This window comes from Apteryx rowi, unplaced genomic scaffold, assembly GCF_003343035.1.
Source record: "Apteryx rowi isolate R43461 unplaced genomic scaffold, aptRow1 scaffold_199, whole genome shotgun sequence".
NCBI lineage: Eukaryota > Metazoa > Chordata > Aves > Apterygiformes > Apterygidae > Apteryx > Apteryx rowi.
The window spans coordinates 386,537-398,542 of NW_020448296.1; the positions used below are offsets into that span (position 1 = coordinate 386,537).

The 12,006-nt window shown below is 41.7% G+C and overlaps 1 protein-coding gene across 6 annotated transcripts in view; it reads right to left on the reverse strand.

The window, feature by feature from the left end:
- PRELID3A (PRELI domain containing 3A) overlaps window positions 1–9,085 on the reverse strand; it is a 15,088-nt gene extending 6,003 nt beyond the window's left edge. The window contains exons 1-6 of one of the 6 annotated variants that reach the window (XM_026063040.1): window positions 8,927–9,085; window positions 7,790–7,833; window positions 5,432–5,600; window positions 4,950–5,039; window positions 4,099–4,169; window positions 3,902–4,004 (exon numbers count right to left, since the gene is read on the reverse strand). In XM_026063040.1, the coding sequence (XP_025918825.1) occupies window positions 3,902–4,004; window positions 4,099–4,169; window positions 4,950–5,039; window positions 5,432–5,569 (402 nt within the window). In that variant the 5' untranslated portion in view covers window positions 5,570–5,600; window positions 7,790–7,833; window positions 8,927–9,085. Of the gene's footprint in view, window positions 1–1,982; window positions 2,052–3,901; window positions 4,005–4,098; window positions 4,170–4,949; window positions 5,040–5,431; window positions 5,601–7,789; window positions 7,834–8,502; window positions 8,611–8,926 lie in introns of those variants that run through there. The other 5 variants (XM_026063043.1, XM_026063042.1, XM_026063041.1 and 2 more) reach the window with 5 other exon arrangements.
- Window positions 9,086–12,006: the final 2,921 nt, after the last annotated feature.

A 12,006-nucleotide genomic window follows, 5' to 3' on the forward strand; every position in this document is an offset into this window, starting at 1 on the left:
AAAAAAAAAAAAAAAAAAACTGAGAAGAGTATAATTTAATTTCTGAGTTCTTTCCATTTGAGCACCAAATTGACCATGTTTCAGCAGGTGATAACTTCCTCAGATTTCATCATCTCTAGGCCCTGTGCAAGACTTGAGAACAGTAGTGAAGCATGCATAAAAGCACCCAGACAAGAGCAGGCTACTGCATGGCAACAAGTTGTAAGTAACCACGAATTAGTTGAGTAGAGTACTCTTCAAAGTACAAAGTAGGGAGAGGGAGGAGGAATTATATTTCAATAAGAACCTACTTGGATATTTAAAAGTCAGGTTGAAATGTCCTCTTAGGTAACACATGCACAGAGAACCAAGTATGACAGCAACACCTTAGATGTTATATTTATCTAATCACACAAAGAAGATCAGGCTTGTCAGATAGTCAAACAGCTTTGATGTAGAAAATGCTCAGTAGGAAAAAAAAAAAAAAAAATCACTGAGATATTGTTTCATACTCAGGGCCTCAAAACAACCAGGTCAGAGTGTTTTAGCTGATGTATTCATTAAAAACAACAAAAATCCATGACTTTCAAACTAGACTACCAAGTTACTTCCTTCTGCTCTTAAGATTACATAGGTCTGCATATGTTTCCTTAGTCCTGCATATGCTATATTTTGCAGCTAAGAATAAACGCATAATACTGGTGAGAAAGTTTAGTAGTGTCTTGCATGGGAATTTAAGTTACAAATCTTAAAGAGATGCAAAGCCTCCAGGTATCACAGAATTACCTGGTTTAAAAAAAAAAAAAAAAATCTGACAGAGGATTGGTCTATAAAGTTTCACAGTGTACAATAATTTCTATAACTCATTAAGCAAGCACATTCATAATAAAGCATGCATATTACATTAGTCTTTATTGCATGTGTTAGCAGTATGATGTGTGTTTCATAGATCAAACAGTGCATGTGGAGATTTGTTGACAGAGTCTAGGCAACTGATAAATGCTGAGCTTCTGTAGTTGAAGTTTGGTAGAAAAACAGCCATAGAAATTTAGTGGAATGAGAACTTAAAAGCAAACACTCACCACATATGCTGATTTCAAAATAAGCAAGTCTGAAAAAACCCTACATTCTTAATTAAGAGAAGCAGCATGATGCTTTTTTCTTTTTTTTTCTTTTTTTAAAGCAATCTTATTAGTTGAAGTATATGCCAATACAGGAATGACAGAGACAGGCTAAACTGACTAGCGGAAGGAAAACAATCAGCACAGAGGTACCACAGAGGCAATCTCACTTAGCTCTCTCAACTTTGAAGTCAGATTTTGTCATAGTCACATTGCTTAAGGGACATGTCACTACTGAAATGACTATAATTACAAAACACCAAGAAAAGTCTGGCATTCTTACAGCTTCAAGCTTTGTACGGGTTTCCACAGAAGTTGACAGAAGGGCAGCAATATTCCTCAGGTGTAAGAAAAGCAAATACAACTTCACTATGCAAAAGATTACCCTTGTTAGGCAAACTGTTTTGAGAAATCAATTTTATATTCTAAGGGTACAATTCTGTTTCATTTTTATAATGCCAGTTCCAGTGACTAACCAATTCATTAATTCCTTCGGGTACCCCTTTTACACAGTGAAACCACAGAAACTAAGATCAGAGCGAACACTTGGTAGAGAGACTCATTCACATGCCTAGTTATCTGCAGTAACCATTCTATTTTCATACCAACAAGCAGTAACGTGGCATAAGACACGGCTGCAGCAAGTTGGTCTTTCAGCGATATAAGCATGGGTTAATTGATCCATTCTAGGCCCGACCCACTCTCTACAACTTCAGTGTAATGAACATGTTTGCCATTCCTGTATGTAATGTATATAAAATATACATGCAGGTTAATTTATGAAGTTCACATCACAACAGCCCATGCACACATTTGCTAGAAAGCTGAAATGCTGTACCAAGAAGAATAATGCTGGCATTACCACTAGTTAGTATAAACTGCAGATGTGGAGAACTGCTAGCTTAGAGCGCTCTCAGAATTTTGAATTATCCACTCAATAGCATCCCACCCCTGGAGTAACACAGAAAAGATTTACAACATGTGGCAAATGATTTTTCCATCATCATTGCAATAAGGTATCATCTGCCATCTCTAAACCTCATAGCAAAATCTCACTATTTGCTTCTTATTTCTTCATAATGACAAAACATTTTCCAGCAACTTTTATAAAGTCTAAGAAGGGTGTTAAGAACACAGAAGCACAGCATAGCATTCTAGAAGAGCTAGTAAAAGTACAGTAGGTAATTGGGTAAAGAAAGGGCTAGTAACAGCAAGTACAAATTCCTGCCAAGTTTAACATCTTTGAATAGACTCTTCAGTGAAACAGACAGGACAAGAAGGTCCTTTTTGATTATAAGCTGGTGAGTCAGTGTGTTTTTTAAAAAGGCAGGACAGAAGAAGAATCTTTAAAAGTAAAGTTCTCACAAGGGTGAGACCTGAGCAKGTACCAAGAGAATAACAAAAAATATTTATACTCTTTCTCTAGGTTCATTAGAGACATATGAATTTGACAAATGCCAGGAGAGGAATTCAACTGGTACTTCTAAGAATGCCCAGTTATCTGGCCATTCCAACTAACTAGTTCTTTGCTACCTTGACTCCAAGTCAGGCTGACTTCAGTTGTGAGCTAGGGTTTGGACTTCTGTTGCCAGACCAGAGTATATGCCCCATGTGAATTACAATTTCCTTCTCATCCGGATACCCTTTAAAAATCTAACTGAAGCATGTTCCACTGATGCCTTTCAAACAAACAGAGCGTGCTCAGCTACCTACTGTTGCTCTTCAATGTCTAGAATTTATCCATTCCTTCTTCCCCATTCCCCTACTTTAAGCTGTTTTCCCTCTCCTTCTTGAAGAAGCACATGGAAGGGAGGAAAGGGGCTTTCTTCTTTCTGATCTAGTTGGTCAATGCTGCCTATCAAGTTGGGTTACATTTCCATGGTCAAGCAACATCTCTCCCAGGGACAAAGAGCTGGCCAAAGCACGGGCTCTCTGGCATAGTAGCAGTTACCCAGGCCAGATTCCCCTTTTCTACTTGTTCTTTCCATCCAGGTCAGCCTCCTCTCTCCCCAGGTTCACTCATTCTGTCCTTATACCCAGGCTCCGACACATTGAACCTCTCCAGCAATGCAGAACACAGGCTCAAATTTCAGTCACACTCATCCTGCTGTTAGGCAGCAACATCTATGCTTCTGCAGCAACTGCATTTATTTTCCTTCCTTCCCAGAAAAAGTATAGGACAAAGTGCCCCAGGAACCAGTGATAAGCACTCCCATAGATCTGCCTGCGCTAAGCACAGCTCTATATGGCTGCAAGCCATATAGAAAAAGCAAGCACAAGACAGAGGAGTCAGGGTAGCATTACCTACAAAAGCCACAATAGTTTCATCTCTTCACAGAATATGCCTCTGCTTACTTTACTTCAAGCCAAGGGCAAAGAGACAACTCAATAACGGATAAGAACTGGAGCAACTGACACAGAAGCACAGAAAACATGCTATAAAGGCTGAGAGAAAAGTTATCTTCACTACCAGCCTTCAACTCCTGGGAATGTGAGATGACTTTTTAAAAAAAAAAAAAAAAAAAAAAGTGCTTTCATTAAAAAAAAAAAAAAAGTAGCTATAGCATACACATAGGGGTTTGTTTGTTCTGATGCATAATTCTAGAAAAAACAAAGATTTAAAAGTGAAACTCTTTCATGCTTTGGTAAATCACAGCCTACTTGCTGAGGTCCCACAAGCTGTCAGTTGAAATTCGATGCGCAAAGTTTAGTGAAATTATGTATAGTATTCAGCACACATGCTTGAGTCTTACTATTAAAAAAAAAAAAAAAAAAAGGATAACAGAATAAAGATGATGTACCTTTCTGGCATTAGAAGATATTGTGTTTGCCATTAAGCTTTCCAAATAACTGCTCAAGCTAATGCCTTTGACAGTAATAATTGCTTCCTGAGTTAGCACAGTTCTGTAAGAGAATAAAGAAAATTTATCAGTTAAACTGAACTGAACTAATACTTTGTCTCCTACACACAAAAAAGCGTAGGAATATTCTTACTTACTTCTCAGGGTTTTCAGGATGAGGCATGTAAACCAGTCTCTCATCAACAGACACCAAATTTGTGAGAGTAATCTTAAAAAGAAAAAGACCTGAAATCCTCAGTTTTTGCCTTTCATTTTTCTTTTATCAACAGTGCAACTCAGTAGTACAGCACTCATGTTAATGTCAGAGACAAAGCAGTGTAGATAGAAGAACACAGCCAATAAAAATACATATAAAGGGTGATGCATCTTCTCCTATCCTAGATCTAGTTATAATCAAAGCTCTTATAACAGAAAGCACAAACAGCTTTCTGTTAGTTTTCATTGAAAGTTGAACCATATCTGATTTATGGCGTGCAATTCAGAGAGATTCTTCAAGACCAAGACCACCCCAACACTATTCAGAGTGTACAGAAGATTAATATGCAGGAAAGATGTGTTTCTTGAACAAAGACAAAGCACTCTGGTGGACAACTCCAGTTTAAACTTTAGAATTAAAAGTTCCCAGATTACCAAAACATTGCATAATACTTTATCTACATGTTGTGAAAAACAGCATTTCAAATTAAAACTTCAGTTGTAAGTGTCAGTGTAATGTGGAGTTAAGTTACTTTACCAAAAGTAAAAAGTCTTTTGTTTTATGTACATTCTGAGAAACAATCTTATGTTCAGAACAGAATCACAAATGCTTCATCCAAAAGTATTTGAAGTTTCCTGTAGGAGTTGGGGAGAGTGCCTTCATACCAACCAAGACATGCGGAAATTGCCTCCTTCTAATGAAGGATGCAAACACACATTTCTTACAGCTAAGAGATACAGAACATCCAATCTCCAGAACTAATTACCAGAAACTTCTTAAACTATCACTCACATTAGTTGAGCAAAGCTCCATCTTTTTTTCCACTGGATCTACCACAGAATGTTCCTCAATGTAAGTCAGAGTTCTACTTGTTCCTAAAATCTAAAAGCAAAACAAAGGTACAAAAATGAAAAAGAAAAAAAAAAAATCAAAATAGTAAGTTTCAAGTTCTTAGTGACCCCAAATAAATACACAGTAATTAACTGATACCAAAACATTGTAATCAGTAGCAAGACTATATAGTGGTAAGTGCTCTCACAGTTACATAAAATGACACAGACCAGTCTGAAAGGCATATATGGATGTATACACTGTAGGCATATTAAAGCCTACAAAATACTTCGTAGCAGGAATATATCGATTACAGCTGGTGTAATATTTCAAAATAAAAGCTTAATTTATAGGAAATATTTTCCAGAATTCAGCTCCAATTCCAGATGATTACAGAAAAATGCATCACATCATTAGCAAACCATAAGACTGCAAAATCATACCGCTTTTACAATACTTGGTAGTCCCCATTCTGTGCTGAGAAGACGGTGACTATGCAACCTCCCCTGATTATCAAGGCTTCTGTCGAGGACATCTACTCCTACCACACACGGATTCATTGGGTTAGGATACTTTCTCATAGCAGCTTTGATCACTGTATCCCAGGGGTGCCTGGAAAAAGAAGAGGAGACAACATTTATAACTATGTTGTATTTAAGTATTCAGCCAATGCTAAATTGGGGATCTAGCTCATGTGTAATACTGCATGTGCTGTACAGGTTAGCAGCTCCCAAGAGTTCCTTCAGAATTCAGCAATGCTTGGAAAGACAATACGGAAGAATTGATATACACATGAAAAAAAAATCCTTTCATTAGAGTAAAGGAAATATTAACCCCCAAACTAACAGAAGTAAAGACAAGAGGCAACAGTCACAAATTGCTACAAGTGAAATTCTGATTAGCTATACAGAAAAAACACACTGACAGAGTGGCTAAGCACTGGAACAAGCTGTCCGCACAGGCTGTTGAATCTCCACCAATTTTAGAACTCAACTGGAAAAGCAACCTAATCTAACTTTTAAGTTAGCCCTGCTTTGAGAAAGAGGCTGGACTAGATGACCTTCAGAAGTCTCCTCCTATCTAATTTTTTCTATAATTCTAAGTACACCAAATAAAGGAAAAAAAAAAAAAAGTGAGAGAGGCTAATGAGCACTTATAGCATAAATAAATAACCAGAAAATTCAAAATAAAGAAATAGACTTTCAGAAGTCACATCAACTCACTGCCTTAAATCTTGATGCACATTTACTACTGCTTCCAGCAAACTTGTTAGCATGAATTACAGTTCTGGCTACTCTTCTCGTTGCTACAGACCATTAAACAAGTTTCAGTCTCAGTAACATCCATGGTAATCTCAAACTACTGGGACCAGAGCAGCGGAGAACAGACTGTCCACATCATCTTGTTGTGGGATTTCATACATCTTGTTCTGAGACATTCAAAGCCAACCCTATCAGACACTAGATAAATCATGGACTTGACCCAATACAGTAATTTTGTTCCTAAACAATGATATCTGTATTCAGAATAATTGATACATGAAATGGAAAGAAAGGTTTGTAAAATACCTTTAAAAATATGACTATTGGTGTCTATCTCAAGAAGGCCTAAGTGTGCCAACTTGTACTGAACAGTTACACTTAGTGCCCCAAATGAATTCGATTTTCAAGGAAATTACTTTTTGTCTTAAATTAGATCAATACAGAAGAGTATTAACAGTACACCACAGCAAGAACAAACAGAGGCTTGCAAAAATAAGTTCTTTTCTAACAAGAGCAGCCTGAAAAGGTCTTTCAGCTTTAATGGTACAACCAAGAAAGATAGAGCCCTCAATTACTACTGCAGAAGGAGAGCTAGAGAACCACTCCTCGATATCTCCGGTTGATTGAACTGAAGATAACAAGGAAGTTGATTATACATCATAATCTAAACATCATAATCAACCGAAGATACACAAACTGACAAGGTCAAATTGCAGTTAAGTGTCCTTGAGGATTTATAAGAGAATCAGAGATCTAACAATGCACAACAAAGTTCCATTAACCCCTAAACTGAACTATCTACATCTGCACACCTTGCAGCATAAGACTGAGGGCCTTACAATACAGACTTCTGAGAAAATGACAAATAAAAACAGAGTTTGTGTCTCCCTGGTGACAGAAATCCCTCTCAAACTCAGAAGTTATGCCACACATGAGTAGGCTTTATTAGCCTCTGCCTGTCATTTCCTTATTAGAAGCTCTGATTTAGGCACCAGACTAATCTTAAAGTTGAATGACTAATATTTATGTCACTATAACTAATTTAGTTACGTTAATGTAACTAAAAAAAAGGTATAAAACTGCACATCTGGATATTTTGCAAATGTTTCAATAACTATCACTATTTGTACTCATCAGGTTTGGAGATTTTTTAAGAGATGAGTTATCAGTGGCATTTTAAAAACTCTACTGCTAACCTGTGAAAGCCAGATTAGATGATGCTTTGGATGGAAATCTTCAACCTGAGATAAGGGCCCTAAAACTGTTGAAAAGTAGTGAAGTAGAACAGGGGTGGGCAAYAGTGCTTCCACATGCAATTTCAAGCTCCTACTCAGCTTACTTTCTTTGTCTTAAAACTTTCAGGACCTCTCCTTCTATCTCCTCTACTTTAAGTAGTAAATATTAACTTCATTCTCACTTCACTCCTCCTTTAAATTCCTGTATTTGTTCAGCCTAGGTAATCAGACTCATGGGCAAGCACCTTATCTTGCTTCTAACAGTGTCATAATGTTACCGTAAAGTAACATTAGCTGTCCTTACCTATTTGCCTCCTTTAAATCAGGATGCGTGCCACACTGTCAAATCTGTAAGAACAGCAAAGGGGGGGGGGGTAACAATACTGAAACTATTGTGTCCTCCATATCAGCTCCCTAGCATAGTTTGAACTGATACTACATAATGTGCAGATATTTTGCCTGTTGTTCCCCAGTAATATGAAACTGGAACTGCAYGATCAGAACAGTGCTCAAAATGTTTAGTGCAGCAAAAGAGGAACATTACAATAACTTACTCAGCTGTCACTTAATGATTTTGTCTGCTAGCCAACTCTTTTGAGTGCATCTGATAGCCAAGCTAAGATACAAAATCACTCTGCTCATACCTCTTTGAGGACATCAAGTGCATCAGTGACTTGTGATTTTTTTTTGATAGTGTGAAAGTCACTTAATATCCATATCTTACTCAAGCAATTACGTTGTGTCGTCACTTTTATGACTGCTGTGTTGGATGGTACTTCCCACTACCTATGCTATCAAAAGAGAGACGGGAGAAACTCTCATACAACCATGAAGTCTGACCATACAGGAAAAAGCACGACCTGACAGAGGCCCGCGCTTCAGGCAGCACAGCCCAGAGCGACTGCTGGCAGACACCGGTACCAGGAGGACATATTTCCAGCTCACCCTCCCTGACTCAGAGACCTGAGCTCCGCTAAAAGCCTCCTCCACGCCGCCCCTCTCCACCCCGACACTCACGCAAGCGTTAYGTGTGCCAGCGTAACCGGTAAAGGATCGCCGCCGAGCTCCATCCTTCCTCCCTCGGACCGGCCTGGGGCAGTTCCTGCTTCCGCCCTGCCCTCGCCAAGCCGCCGGGGCTGCGCTGCGCTGCCCCGGCMGCCGGAGGAGCGGCAGCCCCGCCGAGGCCCCCGTGCCACTCGACGGCAGCCCGCCGCCATCACGCGCAGCGGGGCGGCCGGGGGGTGGGGGAGGGGAGAGGAGCGCGCGCCGCGGCCGTTAAACGGCGGCAACGTTCGGAACGCGGCGCGCGCTCCTCTTCCCCCTCCCTCCCCCGCAGCGGGTGAGGGCGGCGGGCTGCCCCCGAGCGGCGCCAGAGGGCCGCGGAGGGGAACCCGCCGCCAGAGCCGCCACCGGCGTCCCCGCTCCCCTCCCCGCCGCTCACCCGAACACGTGCTCCGAGCTCCAGATCTTCATGGCCGCCCTCGCTCTGGGCCCCGCGGCGGGGGAGAAAGCGGCAGCACCCCGGCTCCGGCGGCGCGCTACGAGCCGGCCGGCGAAGGCGAGCGGGGGGAGGTGGCGTGCCGGCACCGGCCGCGCTGCGTCAGGCSCCGCCGCCCGCCTCTGGGCGGAGCCCCGGCACGGCCCGCCCCGCCTCGCCCCGCTCCTCCGCCCGCCGGCAGCCGCCCCCGCCGGCAGCCGCCCGCCCCCGCCGGCCTCGGGCCCCTGCCCACCCCGCAGCGCCGTCCCGCCGAGGGCTCCGGCGGGCGCCTGGTGGCTGTGCCGCCTGCAGTGGGGGCAGCGCAGCAACCGGCCCGGGCCGTTTTTGACCGTTTGGCGTGGTGGCTGCGCGCACTGTAAGGCGCCTCGGGCCCAGGAGCTGCCCTTCAGCAGGGCGAAGCGCAGCTCAGACGCCCACCGCCGCCTCTGAATTGCTGCTGCCGGCAGCTCTCACCGGTTCTTAACGCCCGAGTCTCAAGTTTGTAACTCAGAGCGTAGCAAGGACAGGCAGTTCTCGGCATCGTTTCAGAAAACGAGATAGGCTGATTGTAGGCATGTTTAGTGAAACGTCAGAGTGGAGCTTGCCAAGACCTGCTCTGCTGCTCAGCTGCACTCGGCATTACTTCATTCTGAAATACACAGGCTAATCACAATACAGCAAACAAGAATCGTACTAAAAAAGAGGGAGGATGACTATGACTGGCTGTGCGGATCAGCTTCAGCCATAATCTGTTACCTGATAGCTTGAAATTACTGGGATTTATTTTAACTGTAGCAGCTAGAAAGTAACCATTTGATCTGGTTCAGAAACTATTCTTTCTAATTCACTGTTTTCTGTCTTCTCTCACTCTCCTTTGTTTTCTGTTTCTGTCCTTTTGGCATATATACCTCTCCTACTATCAGCTTTAGTGTCTTTGCTTCCATCATTGAGTCATTAATATTTTCCGTTGCCACAGACACACTTACCCAAACACTCAAAAAGAAGCTCTCTATTGCCAAAAACCAGCTGACCATCCAGCTTTTAACACACAAACCTTTAGGAATTAATTGTGTTGGAGTTTTGTTTTAAACATGCTAACAATTTTTGATGTAATACATAGCTAAATGTGGTGTATGTATTGCTATACCTAGTAGTGAAATGATGTTGTTATTCCTTAATCTATCTTTGCAACAAGCAAATGTAATAATTTTCTAGTGAACTTTGAACATTTCAATATAAAATGCCATTACCTTGGCAGAAAAACAAACAACAACAAAAAAAAAAGCAGAGGGAGACAAGCTTATGAGTAACAATTCACTTCCCCATACCTTTGATATGTGGGAAGTCTGACTTTGTTAGACGTTCCAAGGACAAAAAAGAGATCAGTGAAAAAGTTGCCCATTCTTGAAGACTAATAAGKAAATTAATAAATTAATATTTAATTGAGCTACTTCTCATAATATGTTTCATTATAACCAAGTAGATAAAAATATACTAATTTTGCTCTTATTTCAAAGGAAAACAAATTGGTAAAACAGTTTAATGAAGTATTTGGAGATAGTACCTGTAGAAAAAATAAAGAATTGAAAAAAATATCATCCCTCTTCTCCCAAGTTTCCCCAATGGAATCTAGCTTCTGTGAATGCATCCTGTAGTTTCTTATCTAACAAGCCGATAATATTTTGTGCTATTTTAAGTCCATGATAATGTTTTGTCTGTTGTGTCTTAAAAAGGTTTTGTGTATTATTATCAATAAACAACAATTTGAATATATCTTCGACATGCCCACTGCCTTTTCACCTCCTTGTAGGTGAAGGTGAAAGATTTTTACAGCAGAAGAAAAAGCTTCCTGTATCACTATATCTAAAACTCCTCAATGTGGCCATTTTTGAGGTCAACATGACAGCAGATGTAGCCTATAGGACGACTCCATCCAGGCCCAGCGYAGGGAACCTGTTGAGAAAATGGGAGAGCTCTCTTCAGTACAGGATCACTAACCACCACAGCACAAGAAACCAGAGCCGATGGCAACCCTCTGATTTTCATATCCTTTTTGGCTCTTTCCCTGCTCCCCAGCATGATGTTTCTGCAGCAGTAGCTCAGGACAGGTAGCCTGAAAAATGGTTTCCTTGGGCTATGACTGCAGTCATAGATTGGTTGCTGTTGATGGTCTGGGTTGGAAAAAGCCAACACAATTTCTCACTCTCCATGGCAGGAATGGCTCCTGCTGAAGCAAATGTCAGACATGGAGACTAGTTGAAATCTTCCCACCTTTAAGGGATGACAGCTGGAGCCCTGAACCAAACAAGATCCTGAAAGCAAACTTAATCATCCTATACTAAAAATCTTCAACCGCAGGTGCTATTTTTCAGACAAACTCCCTTYGCTTTCTTCCATGACACCTTTATGGTTTGCTCCTGCAACTCCCTGTCAATACGAATATATTCTCTTTTAAATTTGGAACTTTTAAAGTGTGTTTGTTAGCCTTTCCAGTTTGAGTCCTCCAGTGAAATGCTTGCTTTAAAAGAAATCAGGTAGGCTCAACAAAATTAATGAAGCCCAGGCTTCCTATGGATTTGTGCCTTGTGGCTGACACTTTTTCCTGTGGCTGTGAGCTCAGACCCTGTCAGCCATCAAAGACTCTACATGGGAGCACAGGGAGAAAGAAAAGAAAAAGCGCTTGTGAATATCCAAACTACTGGAAAGCAAGAGGAATTAAAAAAAAAATCAGAAAACAGGGCCAGGAAGAGGGCCTGGCTGAAGCATGGGTTCTCGGAAATGATGCAAGGCTAAGCTCACGCTGCAACATTTCTTCCCTTTAGACGCATTTTCCTCCCTAGCTCTGGAGCTTTCCTGTTCTCCACCAAACCTGGCAGAAATTGGCCGCGAGGGGGAGCGCCTGGCACGTGCCCGTGACGCCCATCCGCGCTTGCATCCGCCAGAGGAGTCCCGCCTTTCAAGTGACGTCACGGTGCCTAGTCGCGTCATCCCCCCCTCCCCTCCCTGCTGCGTCACCTTGACTCAGCAAATACGCCGGACGTGGT